Here is a 17,762-nt window from a genome sequence, read left to right as displayed (position 1 = left end):
CCCGCAGTGCCGGGGACCCTGCTCTGGGCGGTGACACGTACACGATACGTAGTGTGTGATATACGTGCTGGACACCTGTACAGGATAGATATACGTCCGCACCTGATGCTGGCAGTTCCTACACTGGGTGCAATACTGTATGTATATAATGTGTACACACACCTGTGTGCCATCCTGTGCCGCTGCGGTGGTGCCCTGTAGGAATGGCCTCCGGCTGCAGCAGGCACTGATTCTAATCAAGGGTGTACTAACGTGCCAGTATGTGTCAGTGCTGATGCCTGTCAGTAGGGGGCGACACTCCCAACGCCTTCATGGGTGCTTTCAGCATTGCAGGTGGAGAAGACGCAGCACATGAAGAAGGTGTAGGAAAGCTGAGAGCAGTAGTGATGGCGGATGACTCGTTATCCAGATAAGGGGCTGAAGGATTTCTACTCAGTAGTCTAAGACCCCTTTCACACATCAGGTTTTTTCCGTCAGCCACAATCTGGCGAGTTTTGAAAAAAACATCCGTTTTTTCTCATAGAGTTGTATTAGCGCCTGATGGCCACACGTTTCATCTGTTTTTTGCCGGATCCGTCAAAAATTATTTTTCCGGCGGACGGAGAAAACATACAGAGGAACGTTTTTCCTGTCCGGCGAAAAAACACACCGACAGTTCCAGCGATAAACGGATGAAACGTGGGGTGAAATGACTGGATCCAGCTACCGATTCTGTTATTTTTACACTGAGCATGCCCCGTAGCTTTGTTTTTCATTCTGGAGTCTCTCCCTCTCTTCCTCTTTTTGGAACAGGAAGTCCAAACTCTAGGCCCGGTAAACAAAAACGGATCCAACGCATCAGTTTTTCACAATAAGGGTATGTTCACACGTTCAGGATTTCCATCCTTTTTTTTTCCTGACTGTTTTTTAAAAAACTGCAGCTCTTGGCAGAAAACGCAGGTCCTTTTTTTGGTCCTTTTTTGGTCCGTTTTTGATGCGTTTTTTGATGCGTTTTTTTGATGCAGTTTTCTAGCCAGAGTCTGTGTGTTTTCTAGGAATTTTTTTAGGGTTAAAATGGCTGAAAATACCCTAACCCTACCCCTAACCCTAACCCTACCCCTAACCCTACCCCTAACCCTACCCCTACCCCTATTCTAACCTTAGTGAAAAAAAAAAAAAAAAAAATTCTTTATTTTTTTATTGTCCCTACCTATGGGGGTGACAAAGGGGGGGGGGTGTCATTTACAATTTTTTTATTTTGATCACTGAGATAGGTTATATCTCAGTGATCAAAATGCACTTTGGAACGAATCTGCCGGCCGGCAGATTCGGCGGGCGCACTGCGCATGCGCCCGCCATTTTGCAAGATGGCGGCGCCCAGGGAGAAGACGGCCGGACGGACACCGGGACGCCGGGTGAGTATAAGGGGGGGAGATTAGGGCACGGGGGGGGGCATCAGAGCACTGGGGGGGGGCATCGGAGCACTGGGGGGGGGGGCATCGGAGCACGGGGGGGCGGGATCGGAACACGGGGGGGGCAGCCACACTCCGCCCACGCACTTCCGCCCGCTCCCCGCACTTCCTGCTGCAGCGGTTCTGCACATCAAACCGCAGTAAAACCCGCAGATATATTTTTGATCTGCGGGTTTTACTGCGGTTTGGACCTCACAATGGAGGTCTATGGGTGCAGAACCGCTGCGGCTCCGGAAAAAGAATTGACATGCTCCTTCTTTTTTCCGGGAGCTATTCAGCGCGTCTTTTTTTTTACAATTTCCGGACCATGTGCACAGTGTGTCCTGTTTTCCATAGGGTACAGTGTACTGTACCCTGCATGGAAAACAGCTGCGGAACCGCAGCGGCAAAACCGCCGCGGTTCCGCGGTAAAAAACGCACTGTGTGAACATGGCCTTAGCACCGGATCCATTTTTTTTTTTTTTTTAAATAGCCGGATTATTCCTGAAGGCAAAAAACTGATGTGTGAAAGTAGCCTTAGGACTGCAATGCAGCATTATTCCCCAGGACCCTCCTGGATTTCGGCATTACTCCCCAGGACCCTCCTGGATTTCAGCGTTACTCCTCAGAACCCTCCTGGATTTCAGCATTACTCCCCAGGATCCTCCTTGATTTCAGTATTACTCCACAGGACCCTCCTGGATTTCAGCGTTACTCCCCAAGACCCTCCTGGATTTCAGCATTACTCCCCAGGACCCTCCTTGATTTCAGTATTACTCCACAGGACCCTCCTGGATTTCAGCGTTAATCCTCAGGACCCTCCTGGATTTCAGCATTACTCCCCAGGACCCTCCTTGATTTCAGTATTACTCCACAGGACCCTCCTGGATTTCAGCGTTACTCCCCAAGACCCTCCTGGATTTCAGCGTTACTTCCCAGGACCCTCCTGGATTTCAGCGTTACTTCCCAGGACCCTCCTGGATTTTGGCATTACTCCCCAGGACCCTCCTAGATCACGGCATTACTCCCCAGGACCATCCAAGATTATAGCATTATTCCCCAGGACCCTCCTAGATTACGGCATTACTCCCCAGGACCCTCCTAGATTACAGCATTACTCCCCAGGACCCTCCTAGATTACAGCATTACTCCCCAGGACCCTCCTAGATCACGGCATTACTCCCCAGGACCCTCCTAGATTACAGCATTACTCCCCAGGACCCTCCTAGATTATGACATTACTCCCCAGGACCCTCCTAGATTACAGCATTACTCCCCAGGACCCTCCTAGATTACAGCATTACTCCCCAGGACCCTCCTAGATCACGGCATTACTCCCCAGGACCCTCCTGGATTTTAGCATTACTGCCCAGGACCCTCCTGGATTTTAGCATTACTCCCCAGGACCCTCCTAGATTACAGCATTACTCCCCAGGACCTTCCTAAATTACGGCATTACTTCCCAGGACCCTCCTGGATTTCAGCATGTCCCTTTGGCTGTATTGGCTCCTCAGTGCTGAGTCTGCTGGATTGGCAGCAGATAGAAAAACCGGTATGCTGAGGCGCGGAGATGATACAGGTCTCGTTTGTGCATTGACACCTATAGACTGGGCCATGTAGACATGCCCGGCCTCACTGCTGCATGCTGATTAATGAGAAATCTCTGCTGATCTTTCCAGCCTGGAATTCGTTCATTGTATAGAATATGTGGGTAACATTTACCGAAATGATGTGAGGAAGAAGGTAGCAGTTGTGCATTAGAGCCCTGAAGGGTGACAGCTGAGGGTCAATGCTTGCTATGGGCATCTGCTCCACTTCTGCACAAGTGTTGAATCTCTGGCACATCGGTGTCACTGCGATGGCTTCATCCCTCATTGTATTTTGGTTTAAAAGCTAAATGGCTCCTCTCACCAAATCCTGTCTGTCTTTGTTCCTTCACTACCAGTGATCCAACATTTCAGTTCTTGGCTTCTGTCCCAAGTTGTCGGCGCTCTCTGTTGCTGGAATGGTGCTGACCGCAGAGTTCTTCAGTGGAAGATTGCTAAACAGGAAGACTGCACTGAGCAGGAAAGCCTCCTTCCCCGTGTCATGAGTTGTCGGAGATAAGTTTCCTTAGACTGTACCATCAATGTCTCATTGCTGACGATTAGCAGCAGCCACTAAACCTTACCCACTTCTCTGAGTGATATTCTGACCATACATATTTCTAACTTCAGAACCACACAAGATGAGTAAACCGGAACCCTGCTAGACACTTGCGTCTGGGTGTCCACCTTCAGTAGTCGAACACACCCGAAAATGATGCATGTCAGAGCACACATTGACTCTATCAGCACCATTATACTCTATGGCCCTGTCGGCGCATACACCCAAACCTGTTTTGCTGGGGTCCTTAGATAAGCCCCAACGTGACCAATAAACGTGTGCAAAAACGCTGTGTGACAGGAGCCTTACTTAGTGGTTTCCATAATTCCCCTTAGCGATAATGGGGATATATACTCAGCTGGGGTGATGCTGTTGTAAGGGGGGACCATGTACCTGCACACAGCCACGTTCCTCCTCTTCCTTTACTCCTTGTGCCAGCCTTTGTCCAGCTTTTAATAGATGTCAATAGAAGTGAAGTTGTAATGGTTGAGTCACTAGAAAACTACAAGGAGGGCCTCCATTCTTCTCTTGAAAAATCTATTATAGGTTTTGGATACTAGATTCTGTGCTGGGATGTTGATCCAGGGAACTAGCCTGTTTGCCACAGGAGGAACTAGGAAGGAATTTTCCAACAAACCGCACTGTACTCCCCTCCCCCTTGTCCACCAGTGGGTCTCTGCCACGGCTCCCTGTGATTGACATTGGCTGTGGCGCTCATGTCACGTCGACGCTGTCATAGCCAATAATTGAGCTCAACGACTGTGAGGGAGGCATTCTCTATATACTGGCAGAGCAGCTGAGCTCGCTGGCTGCCTTGCGTTTGACATGACGTCCGAGCCAAAGCCGTTGCCAGACACAGAGAAACTTTCTGGTGGACCAGGTGAGGGTGAGCATAGAATTTGTTTGTATCTGAAAGGAAACAATCCCTTTAATTTCTGTGTGGATTTTTTTCTGCATTATCTGGATGATTTTGGCAAAAAACTGCTTCAAAAAGCACTCTTCTGCTTGCATTGTATTTTTTTCGTGTGTGTGTGAGTGGGGGGGGGGGGCAGAGTTTTTGGAAGAGTTTTTCTTTTCCTGAAGTGTTCTCTGAAACATCTTTGAAGAGTTTTGTAAGGCCATGTGCACACGATCTGGAACTAGCAGCGGTTTTGATGCAGCGGATGTCTGCTGCATCCAAAGCGCTGCCATCAATTCAACGCAAGTGAATCTGTATGTTCACTGAATCGTGCAGATTTACTGTATGCCCAATACATTCTAGCATCTCCGCAAGAGAAATAGACATGCTGCGGTCTGGAGAGACGCACCGCATGTCCATCTCCACTGGCGATCCACGGGCGTCTGTGGACGCTTAGTGGACATGGGATTTCTTGAAGGTCCATCCACCATGCTGAAACATCTGGACGCTGCAGGTTTGACGCTGCATAACTACGCAGCGTCCAACCCGCAGCAACTCTGTATCGTGTGCACGTACCAAAACCTTTTTTTTTTTTTTTTTTTTTTCAGAAGGATATTTTTCTCTTACATTGTATTAATGTTGGGGTACGTGCAGTCTGAGAGTTTTTCAGTTTTTACTGTTGAAACTGAGCAGAAACTCTTAAAATCCTTCTCAAAAACGTGGAATTTCTGCTTGAGGCTATATTCACATGGTCAGTATTTTGTGAGTTTTTTATTTCAGTATTTGTAAGCCAAAACCAGGAGGGGAACAAACAGAGGGAAAGTATAATAGAAACATGTTGTCACTTCTGTATACCCACTCCTGGTTTTGGCTTACAAATACTGAGGTAAAATACTCTCCAAATACTCGTGTGAGCATGGCCTCATGTCTGCTCCAAAATCTCAGTGAAATGACTCGGGCCCCTATCCATTAAGACAGGTGTTTTGTAGCCAGGACCCATCTTCTCCACAGTTTGGCTGAGCTGGAAAACAGTGACGTGAAAATGACAGTTTTGTGGCGTAAACATCTTGAAGAATCTGGGTCACAGTGTGCACATAGTCTTACGGTGCCTTTCTGAAGCGACTTTTGAGGAGGATTTTGGAGTGTGAACATGTCTTAATAGGCCGCAGGTTTTTCACCCACAATCTGTGTGGAAAATCTGTAGCATATTAGCCAAAAGTTAACTGCTAGGAAAACATTTAGCAGTACAGGGTCCTCTGCTCTATAACATTGCCTGCATTAGTTTAAATTGTTAATTAACATGGCTGCCATGTAACGCTTCATGTTCACTTCAACAGCTAGAATGTGTGTAGGGGATCTTGCTGGGGGTCCTTCCTGTTACTGGTGACTCAGATTGGAACTGCATAACCCTGGAAGAATAGAGGTAATGCGGCGTGAGACAGCTTCCTACATTTCCCTTCTCATATTCCGAGGATATTGCACGGCCTCATCCCAGTGAAACCGATCCACTACAGCAATGGATTGTGGCTATTTATAGACAAAGTACCTACAGTTTTGGCCAAAAGTATTGACACCCCTGCAATTCTGTCAGATAATATTCAGTTTCTTCCGGAAAATGATTGCAAACACATTCTTTGGTATTATTATCTTCATTTAATTTGTCTTAAATGAAAAAACACAAAAGAGAATGAAGCAAAAAATTGATCATTTCATACAAAACTCCCAAAATGGGCCAGACAAAAGTATTGGCACCCTCAGCCTAATACTTGGTTGCACAACCTTTAGCCAAAATAACTGCGACCAACCGCTTCCGGTAACCATCAATGAGTTTCTTACAATGCTCTGCTGGAATTTTAGACCATTCTTCTTTGGCAAACTGCTCCAGGTCCCTGATATTTGAAGGGTGCCCTCTCCAAACTGCCATTTTTAGATCTCTCCACAGGTGTTCTATGGGATTCAGGTCTGAGCTCATTGCTGGCCACCTTAGAAGTCTCCAGTGCTTTCTCTCAAACCATTTTCTAGTGCTTTTTGAAGTGTGTTTTGGGTCAATGTCCTGCTGGAAGACCCATGACCTCTGAGGGAGACCCAGCTTTCTCACACTGGGCCCTATATTATGCTGCAAAATGTGTTGGTAGTCTTCAGACTTCATAATGCCATGCACATGGTCAAGCAGTCCAGTGCCAGAGGCAGCAAAGCAACCCCAAAACATCAGGGAACCTCCGCCATGTTTGACTGTAGGGACCGTGTTCTTTTCTTTGAATGCCTCTTTTTTTTTTTCTCCTGTAAACTCCATGTTGTTGCCTTTGCCTAAAAAGCTCTACTTTTGTGTCATCTGACCAGAGAACATTCTTCCAAAACGTTTTGGGCTTTTTCAGGTAAGTTTTGGCAAACTCCAGCCTGGCTTTTTTATGTCTCAGGGTAAGAAGTGGGGTCTTCCTGGGTCTCCTACCATACAGTCCCTTTTCATTCAGACTCCGACGGATAGTACAGGTTTACACTGTTGTACCCTCGGACTGCAGGGCAGCTTGAACTTGTTTGGATGTTAGTCGAGGTTCTTTATCCAACATCCGCACAATCTTGCGTTGAAATCTCTTGTCAATTTTTCTTTTCCGTCCACATCTAGGGAGGTTAGCCACAGTGCCATGGGCTTTAAACTTCTTGATGACACTGCGCACGGTAGACACAGGAACATTCAGGTCTGTGGAGATGGACTTGTAGCCTTGAGATTGCTCATACTTCCTCACAATTTGGTTTCTCAAGTCCTCAGACAGTTCTTTGGTCTTCTTTCTTTTCTCCATGCTCAATGTGGTACACACAAGGACACAGGACAGAGGTTGAGTCAACTTTAATCCATGTCAACTGGCTGCAAGTGTGATTTAGTTATTGCCAACACCTGTTAGGTGCCACAGGTAAGTTACAGGTGCTGTTAATTACACAAATTAGAGAAGCATCACGTGATCGAACAGTGCCAATACTTTTGTCCACCCTCCTTTTTATGTTTGGTGTGGAATTATATCCAATTTGGCTTTAGGACAATTCTTTTTGTGTTTTTTCATTTAAGACAAATTAAATGAAGATAATATTACCAAAGAATTTGTGTTTGCAATCATTTTCCGGAAGAAACTGAGTATTATCTGACAGAATTGCAGGGGTGTCAATACTTTTGGCCACAACTGTATAAGTCTGTCAGGGTGGTGAAAGTCCGGTTATAAAGGACATTGATTATTTTTTTTTTTTTACTAGGTGTATAAGATAATGCTTTTTGGGTTAAGATTTTCTAGACTTTGCTGACATTATGGGATGCTGGGTAACATAGTGCTGAAGTGTTTGTGTTTGCAGTGCTTTGCTCATTATTTCCGTCTTTACCTTTCCAGGACGCCCTGGGGCTCTGTCTCTCCATTTTGCCATGAGTGTGCAGGCGTTTAGACTGGTGTGCGCTTCCGACAAGGAACATCTTCCCCCAGGGATACAGATTGAATGCTTGGAGTGCTGTGGGCATGACCTGTACATTGGCACTAATGATGGCTGCATTCACCATCTTCTGCTAGTAGAAGAGAACAACACTGCAGTGACTGCCCTTAGTCCGCCATCCGACCACCTTAACACTAGCTTCACCACCACCCGACAGCGGCAGAGACAGTTGGGATTAAAGAAGCCAATATGTGAACTGAGAGCAGCGTCCGCCCTGGGGCGACTCCTGGTGCTGTGTGACAATACCATATCTTTGCTGTGCAGCGACTCTCTTGAACCAGTTGCAGGAACGAAGATTCGAGGGGTGCTCAGCTTCACCCTCAATGAGAATCCGGTGAGTGGGGATCCCTTCAGCGTGGAGGTCTGTGTGATCTCCTCTAAGAGACGTACTGTGCAAATCTTCAGTGTGACTCAGGAGCGGGTACATCTAGTACGGGAGGTCTCCACACCAGAGCAGCCTTGTGCCCTAGCAGCAGACGGGCATTTTCTGTGCCTGGCTCTCAGCAGCCGCTATGTTACCCTGAACTATGGTACTGGACACTGCCAGGATCTTTTCCCCTTTCCCAGTGAGCAGAAGAGGCCGATCATAAAGAGGATCAGCAGAGAGGAGTTTCTTCTGGCTGGACCTGGAGGATTAGGTAAAAAAAAAACGCAATGTTTCCTTCTGACATTTTTATAATGCTGGGATTACCTGGTGATTTGGGGAGGGGAACAGGTCTTACGGCTGCTGCTATATTGCAGCTTAATGCAGGTGAATGGTGTCGCTTTGTGCCCCACAAGGCACCGCGACCGTGACAAGCAAGTTAAAAAAAAAATCTGAGTTGGCCTTTTTGCTTGTCACGGTCGCTGTACTTTGCAAGTTGCAATTTAACTCAATTCACCTGCATCACGCTGTGATCTAGAGCGCATTTTGACTGCACAATCCCTTAATTTTGTATGTATTTCATATAATGCACTATCGGATAACACTTATGAATATTCAGCCTTTGTATTACGGTAACTTTAATTCAGTGGATAATAATACAATCCTTGATGGGGTAAATGTTTTTTTTTTTCTGGTCTGACAGTTTGTTAGCCCCGGACAGTCTGTTTACAAGATGCCAGCATGTGACCGCTGCAGACAAGCATTGTCCTTAGTGCTCCAGTGCTGTTTTGCTGGCATCTGCTTTAGTGGCATAAGGCTTGGGTCACACTTGCGTTTGTGTACGCAGTTGTGTTCGGTGGGCACGTCAAGACACCGCACGGGGACGCATCCGCATACAATGCAGACCACGCATGCCCCTGCGTACACAATGTTAAAGATAGGTACGCAGGACGGATGCGGATCTGAAGGTAAGAAGTACTCAGCCCTATGCTGCGTTCACAAACGCTAGTGTGAATCCAGCCTAACACTGTGCTGAGTGCTAAGCGATGATTTATTGCATAGCACTCGGCTGTGTTGTACGGTAGTGTGACTCCGGACTAACCGTGCATACCTCAAGAGACAGGAGCGCACAGCTGTCTGAGCATATGGATTCAATAGAAAGCATAGCCTACAAAGGACCTGGACCTCCACCAATCTGCATGCAAAGTGCCTGTCAGAGATGGGTAAAAAATGCTGTGAAAATGTAGTTACCGTTTAAGTACCAGTAGCTAACAAGTTAAATCTAACATATTTTTATTAAAGGGAGCCTGTACAATCCCTCAATATATTTTTAGTGGTCCCATTACAAGTGACACCTTTATTCTGTCATTAAAATCGTATGTGTAATGATATATACAAGATCAAGTTATCTAGAGTCACTCGTTGTCTGCAAATAAACGCCAGACTAGTACAAGGAGGTGTTTACTCACCGAGCCAAGCTCAGTAGCTGCAGTCATGCCCTTGTGAGTGTTATTGACAGCCGTTACGCTGCCCACATCTTAACAACCCACCTCCGGTCCTCATTATTGCCAGGCAGTGTGCTCTCCTCCTGGCATCTGCTTCCCTGCTCTGCACATAACTCTCGCACATAGCTCCTGCCTTGCAGATGCTTTGGCAGAGCTGTGACAAAGAAATATGAAGTGCATGGGCATTAGTGAGGGTCAGAGGTGGGCTGCGAAGACCCAGGCAGTGCGGGCAATGTCAATCACAGCCACAGAGGGAGAGACTGCAGCTAATCAGTCTGGACTAGCTTCGGTGGGTGAATGCCTCGGTAGAGTAGTTTTGTTTTTTTGCAGATAGCGGGCGACTGTGCATAATTTGATTTTACACAGAATATGTGCATTTGTATAAAACGCTAAACATGTGATTTAAATACATTTAAATAACATGTGATATAATTAAAATGATTTTAAAAGGAATCTGTCGCCAGTTTTTTGCCACTTAATCTGAGAGCAGCATAATGTAGAGACAGAGACCCTGATTACAGCGATGTATCACTTTCTAGGCAGCTTGCTCTAATTTTGATACAAGCACTCTTTTATCAGCAGGAAATTATCACTAGAGGACTAGTAAATCTACTGCCAGGTAGTCCTCTATATTCATGAGCTCGGTATAACCCTGCTCTCCCCCCAGTGGCATACTTAGAAATTATAGGGCCTCATAGGAAAAGTTCTAATTTGCCTGGGCAGTACTGAGACTTCTTCAGCAGGATGTCTCTGTTTCTGCATTATAGCTGCCATTGTCACAGGTTGCGCTATGTAATTCCAGTGTTACAATACTTTTCATTCAGTTTCTGAAATATCTTTTAATAATTCAGTATTATTTCGTCTTTGATCTGTTAAAGAGGAATAGGTATGAGCTTTAAGTGCCTGAAATATCCATTGTCTTACATCTTTGTGAATGTTACACCTGGTTTGGAATTGAGAGAAATTTAGTCTTTGATTGGGGTGACGCTGATTCAGATATTTGCAGCGAGTGAGTAAGTATTGAACACGTCACCAGTTTTCTAAATATATTTCTAAAGGTGCTATTAACATGAAATTCTTACCAGATGTCGGTAACAACCCATCCAATCCACACAGGCAATCAAACCATAGATTTCCATAAGTTATGTGCAATAATGAGAAATGATGCAGGGAAATAGTATTGAACACGCTTACTGACATTTATTTAAAGGGCACCTGTCAGCAGCAAAAACGTTATTAAGCTGTTAACCTGCAGATATGGGCTGTATATTAATATGGGCTGCAGGTTAATAGTGTCAATAACTTGCCTGGCGCCTGCATGTAGCCAAATGCTGCAGGGAGAAAATTACCTGTACTCTCCCCAGCAGCATTCCCATTTAGTCACAGAGGCGGAACCCGTGCTGTTTCAGTAACTGCTCTGAGAATACAAAAGCGGCGACTGTAACCGCTTCCCCTGGTCCTAGCTGACACTGGCTCTAAATTGGGGCCGGCTGTCAGTCAGGGCCAGGGGTGTAGTTACAGCCACCGCTTTCTATTCTCAGACTGATCACTGAACCAGCACCGGCGCCGCCCTCATGATCCAAACCGAATGCTGCCGGGAAGAATAAGTTAATTTTCTCCCTGCAGCATTCAGCTACATGCAGACACCGTGCAGTTAGTAACACTATTAACCTTCAGACTAAGCTCAGATCTGCAGGTTAAGAGCATTTTGCTGGTGACAGGTTCGCTTTAGTAATTCGTACAAAAGCGTTTGTTAGTGATGACCGTTTCAAGATGCCTCCTGTTTCTAGCACCTTTATTTTCTTTCTATGAGACCAATTGAAAGTTTCCCTGGCTGTGTTTTGGGATCATTGTCGTGCTGAAATGTCCACCCTCGTTTCATCTTCATCATCCTGGTAGATGGCAGCATCTACCATCTGAAGCTGTGGTTCCTTGGGCTGAGGTCCCGTAGAGTCTCTCTGCAGATAGAGGCAGGCCCATTTTTATATTCCACAGGTCTCATTCATGGCATTCTCCCACAGGATTGGAGGAAGGCGAGTGAGGTAATCCCTCATTGTATTGTTCAATTAGCCGGCGTATTTATCATCCAAGTTGTGCAGACTGGTGCACCACAGGGGGCTGATGCAATACATATTCCACAAATTAACATACAAGAGTCGACAGACCCAATGGGGCTCACAATCTAAATTCCCTATCAGTATGTCTTTGGAATGTGGGAGGAAACTGGAGTACCCGGAGGAAACCCACGCAAACACGGAGAGAACATACAAACTCCTTGCAGATGTCTCCTTGGTGTGATTAGAACCAAGGACTCCAGCGCTACAAGGCTGCAGTGCTCTGAGCCACCGTGCTGCCCCATGAAACAATGTCTTATGTCCCTTGACCTACTGAACAAAGGAACAACATGTCTGGCATAATTAAAAATAATTCACCCCTGCACCAGTGACCAGTTTGACACTGTGTTGTCACAGAGACCAAGGAGATCTCCAAACAAGTGAAGGACAAAACGTGTAAATGTTTTGGAGTGGATTAGTCAAAGCCCAGACTTTAATCCAGTTGAGAATCTGTGGTCAGAATTGAAGATTGCTGTTCACCAGAGGAAGCCATCTAACTTGAAGGAGTTGAGGCAGTGTTGTCCTGAGGAATGGACAAAAAATCCAGTGGGAAGCTTCATGGACGTGGAAAGAGACTTCTCCAAAGTGACTTTCAGCTGCAATTGCAACAAAAGGAGGCTCTGCAAAGTACTGACTTTGGGTGAATAGTTATGTACACTGAAGTTTTCAGTTATTTTGTCCTATTTGTTAATTGCTTCACAATAAAAAGTAAACCAAATGTTCACAGTTGTAGTAGGCATGTTTTTTTTTACATGAGCTGATGCAGACCCTCAAACAAAAATGAAATTCCGGGTTGTGAGGTAGCAAAACCTGAAAAATGCCAAGGGGATGAATACTTTAGGCTACGTTCACACTAGCGTTGTGCGCCGCTGCGTCGGCAACGCACGCAAAAACACAGCATAACGCACGCAAAAACGCTGCGTTTTGCGACGCATGCGTCGTTTTTTGCCGAAAATCGGACGCAAGAAAAATGCAACTTGTTGCGTTTTCTTGGTCCAACGCTTGCGGCAAAAAAGACGCATGCGTCGCACAACGCAACAAACAAAAACGCATGCGTCCCCCATGTAAAATATAGGGGCGCATGACGCGTGCGTCGCCGCTGCGTCGCCCGACGCTAACCCGACGCACACTAGCATAACGCTAGTGTGAATGTAGACTTAGCCAGCCCCTTTAGATCCCCCTATAGGACATCTTGCCCTCATGCTACCCCCTCCCCCAATTTGGTCAGATACATGCACACCATTAGCCACCACTGGAGATTATTTTGTAGGGCTCTGACAGTTCTCCTGTTCCTGCAAATACCAGTCCTTTTGCTGAGTTGATGCCCTTTTTATCTCTCTTCATGGAGCGGATTGTGCCTTGGTAACTGCTCTATACTTGTGTGACAACACGTATGGATGTGCCATCCTGGAACTACCCGAGCAACCTGTATGGGCGTCACGTGCTGCCTCATGCTACTGGTAGTGACAGGGACACTAACAACACTTGCAGTTGACACTCCCTTATGTTTCCTAACTGGACAGATTGATATCCCTGAAGTTTATTGTCCTGTGCTTATACTGTAATGTGCAAGGGTTGACTTAATTTGTTTTAAAGGGAATCTGTCAGTAGATTTTTGCTATTTAATCTGCAAACCGCATAATATAGGGTGAGAGAGACTGATTCCAGGGATGTATCAGTTATTAGGCTGTGTGTTGTAGTTTTAATACAATTTTTTAATCAGTGATTATCACTAGAGGACTAGGTCTTACTTGGAAGCCAGCCCAGCTGATCTTTGTAACCCCGTCTCCCCCACGGATTGACAGCTTTATAACAATGCAGTGTACATAGGAAGCTGACGATCGAGGGTGTGGACGGAGTTATACAGGGATCAGCATTCAGATACGGGTATATTTACAGCAGATAAAACAGGGATTCAAAACTACAAGCAGCCCAGTGGTACATCGCTGGAATTGGGGTCTTTGCCCCTACTGCATGCTGCCATCAGATTCCCTTTAAGGAATGGATTTTTTTTTCTGCTGACAGTTGGATTTTGAGATGCAATTTATAAGGTGCAAGAACATTTCATGAAAATAAATTCTCTTTTAAATGTTTCGGGAAGAATTTACTAAGCTGAATGTATCAGAGTTCTGGCCCAGTTTCGCCCAATTATCTGGCATACGTTTCTTGCAGTTCAAGTACTTTAGATCCTTTTTTGTTTTGCCACTCTGGACAATTCTTACTGTATGTAACCTGACAGATTTGTCTCTGCCTTTTTAGGGATGTTTGCCACGGTAGCTGGAATCTCTCAGCGTGCACCCGTTCATTGGTCAGACAATGTTATTGGGGCGGCAGTTTCTTTTCCCTACGTGCTGGCCTTAGATGAAGAGTTTATCACGGTGCACAGCATGCTGGATCAGCAGCAGAAGCAAAGTCTGCCGTTCAAGGAAGGTATCATTCTGCAGGATTTTGAAGGTAACGGTCATGATTAGGTGTGTTTTACATAATATTGCAATATTCTATATGATCATATTTTCCATTCCTGGTAACGATGCATTATACCTTAGCAAGTCTTTTGTGCCCCTTCATAGGTGACTCCTAAAGATCACAGTAAAGTGCATGGCTTGGTAAAGATACTGTACTTGGGAAGATCTGACACTTGGGTAGCTTTGTTCACTATGCCAACACTTCCTGTGCTTGGATAAGCTTCCCTTTGTGACAATTCCCATATGGTGACAGTAGGAAGAATTCCTGCCTTTCAGATGGCCTTGTAGTACAGTGGCTGGGAGCCAGATGTGGCCACTCACCTGAAACTCCCCTTTGAGGAGATGGTCCCTCAACCTTTAGGCCTCTGAAGTAAGAAGATTGATTTGCATGCTACTGTTTCTGCAAAAATGGAGTCAATGGACAATTATTCTATATCACCCGTTTGATCCTTCTGGAAGGACTGAAAATAATCTCTTCTGTCGTCTGCCTTTTCTATTCTGACACCTCTCTGCTCTGATTAAAGTAGTTTGATCTTGAGACTGTGTCCACACAAGTGCAACATTCAGGGTAGCTTGCAAGAAAATTCATGTGTCCGATTCATGTTACTGCGCTGTAATAATCTACCTATAAAAGTGGTGGGAGCCACACCGTTTTCTGCATTATCACATTTTTTACTTGTGCTTTTGATATTTCCCTTGCTGAAAAAGGAAGAGTCGTCTTCCTTCATTTTCACTTGTTTCACTCTCAGGACTATACTGTATGTTCTTGCTTGCTTCCTCTTGTATAACAGATGTGTGTGTTTTGGACAATGGCAGAAGGGCCACAAAAATGTCAGATTGGCAGTACTATACAAGAGAATATCCTTGAAAAATCTGTAGCCCAAAGAATTGTCCATCTGATTACAGCACTCTTTATTAGGTAAATACATAGACGTGTATCGGGTAGTAGATAAACTTCCCTGCATGTGATAAGGGAGCCTGAGTCGGATTCCACTCCTTAGAACATGATGCGAAGAACAACTCTGCGCTCCGACAAAGAACAGTCTGACCGAAACATCACTTCAACCTATTTTTGATAGCTAGAATAAGGCGTTCTTCAATGGCGAGTTCTTCTTACACATTGAAGCCCCTGCACCACGTGCATGAGTTGGAAAAAACGAAAAGCATTTAAGAGTTGCTCACTCTGACTCTGCATTGCTTTAGCCTTCATCAGATTCACCAAGAGGGTGTGCATGTGTATACGGATGTAGGTGTGATATACTGGCCTACAGATTTCACAGTGTGCCAGCATTAATAAATCTCCTTCATGTTGCCCTTATCCTCCTCTCTTCATATTTTTTACTCTACTTCACTTTTCTTCCATCTCTTCGTTGTGTAGCCTTTCACACTGACAAGAAGCCACTGAGGACCTGCCCTTTGGAAGTCATCTGAATTACATCGTCCTCTCTGACTTTAAGGCTATGTGCACACGTTGCGCTTTTTACCGCGGAAGCGCAGCAATTTTGATGCAGCGGGTCCGCAGCAGTTTCCATTGCGTTTACAGTAAACATGTAAACCAATGGGAAACCGCAAACCGCTGTGCACATGCTGCGGGAAAAACCGCGCAGAAACGCAGCGGTTTACAACCCGCGGCATGTCACTTCTTTTTGCAGAATCGCAGCGATTCTGCACCCATAGGAATGCATTGATCCGCTTACTTCCCGCATGGGGCTGTGCCCACCTTGCGGGAAGTAAGCGGATAATGTGCGGTTGCTATCCGGGGTGGAGGAGAGGAGACTCTCCTCCAGGCCCTGGGAACCATATTTGTGGTAAAAAAAAAAAAGAATTAAAATAAAAAATAATGATATACTCACCTCTCAGCGATGCACGCGGCCATCCGGTCTCAGGTTTGCTATGCGAGCAGGACCTGCGGTGACGTCGCGGTCACATGTCACGAAGGTCCTGCTCGCATAGCATCTTTGGAACCGGACCGCCGCGTGCAGCGCCGAGGAGATCGGGACGTCAGAGGGTGAGTATAACCATTTTTTTAAATTATTTTTAACATTACTATTGATGCTGCATATGCAGCATCAATAGTAAACCAGTGCAGGAGTAAAACCCACAGCGGAAACCGCAAGAAAAAAATGTGATAAATCTGCAGGGATAACCGCAGCGGTTTTGCCCTGCAGATTTATCAAATCCGCTGCGGGAGAACCCGCAGGGACCTGAACCTACGTGTGCACATAGCCTTAAACACTTAAACATACAGTGGAGAAAATAAGTATTTGATACACTGCCGATTTTGCAAGTTCTCCCACCTACAAAGAATGGAGAGGTCTGTAATTGTTATCATAGGTGCACTTCACCTGTGAGAGAAAGAATCTAAAAATAAAAAACAGAAAATCACATTGTTTTTACATAATGAAATTGCATTTTTGCTTAGCATAAATAAGTATTTGATCACCTACCAACCAGCAAGAATTCTGACACAGGCTTGTTGGTTTTTCTTTAAGAAGTTCTCCTACTCTGCACTTACCTGTATTAATTGCACCTGTCTGAACTCATTACCTGTATAAAAGACACCTGTCCACACACTCAATCAATCACACTCCAATCTCTCCACCATGGCCAAGACTAAAGAGCTGTCTAATGACAACAGTAACAGAATTGTAGACCTGCACAAGGCTGGGATGGGCTACAGGACAATATGCAAGCAGCTTGGTGAGAAGGCAACCACTGCTGGCACAATTATTAGAAAACTAGATGGCGGCCCGATTCTAACGCATCGGGTATTCTAGAATATGCATGTCCACGTAGTATATTGCACAGCCATGTAGTATTTGCCCAGCGACATAGTATATTGCCCAGCCCACGTAGTATATAGCACAGGCCACGGAGTATATTGCACAGCCCACATAGTATATAGCACAGGCCACGGAGTATATTGCACAGCCCACGTAGTATATAGTACAGGCCATGGAGTATATTGCACAGCCACATAGTATATACTCACCTTCCATCCGCAGCTGTCACCACCGCATGTGCTGCGCTGTTTCTTGCTGTCGCGGCCGTCATCACTGACTGCGGCCGCTAATTTAGTCCCCGGCTTTTGGCCGCGGTAGGCCCAACAGTGCCCATGGTCCCGGCCGGCTCCGCCTTCCTCACGGCGACTCCGCCCCCTTTGCAGCGCTTCTGGCCAGGCCTGTACGGACTGGGCGAGGACTCGCTCTGCATACTTCCTGGCCTCCCCTGCCCTTTTGTCTCCGCCCACTGGCTGACCACGACCAATGAATATCTGCGACAGACAAAGACGGAAGTGACCCTTAGACAATTATATAGTAGATGTAAGAAACACAAGATAACTGTCCATCTTCCTTGGTCTGGGGCTCCA

The 17,762-nt window shown here is 45.8% G+C and overlaps 1 protein-coding gene across 2 annotated transcripts in view; it reads left to right on the top strand.

Moving 5' to 3' along the window:
- TGFBRAP1 (transforming growth factor beta receptor associated protein 1) overlaps positions 1-17,762 on the top strand; it is a 91,631-nt gene that overhangs the window by 335 nt on the left and 73,534 nt on the right. Inside the window, exons 1-3 of one of the 2 annotated variants that reach the window (XM_069757640.1) lie at positions 5,874-5,896; positions 7,848-8,582; positions 14,187-14,381. In XM_069757640.1, the coding sequence (XP_069613741.1) occupies positions 7,880-8,582; positions 14,187-14,381 (898 nt within the window). In that variant the 5' untranslated portion in view covers positions 5,874-5,896; positions 7,848-7,879. Of the gene's footprint in view, positions 1-5,873; positions 5,897-7,847; positions 8,583-14,186; positions 14,382-17,762 lie in introns of those variants that run through there. The other variant, XM_069757639.1, reaches the window with a different exon arrangement.

The sequence above is a fragment of the Ranitomeya imitator genome, chromosome 3, assembly GCF_032444005.1.
Source record: "Ranitomeya imitator isolate aRanImi1 chromosome 3, aRanImi1.pri, whole genome shotgun sequence".
Taxonomy (NCBI): domain Eukaryota; kingdom Metazoa; phylum Chordata; class Amphibia; order Anura; family Dendrobatidae; genus Ranitomeya; species Ranitomeya imitator.
The sequence above is the reverse complement of the archived record's forward strand: the minus strand, read 5'-3'. Positions and strand labels throughout refer to the sequence as shown.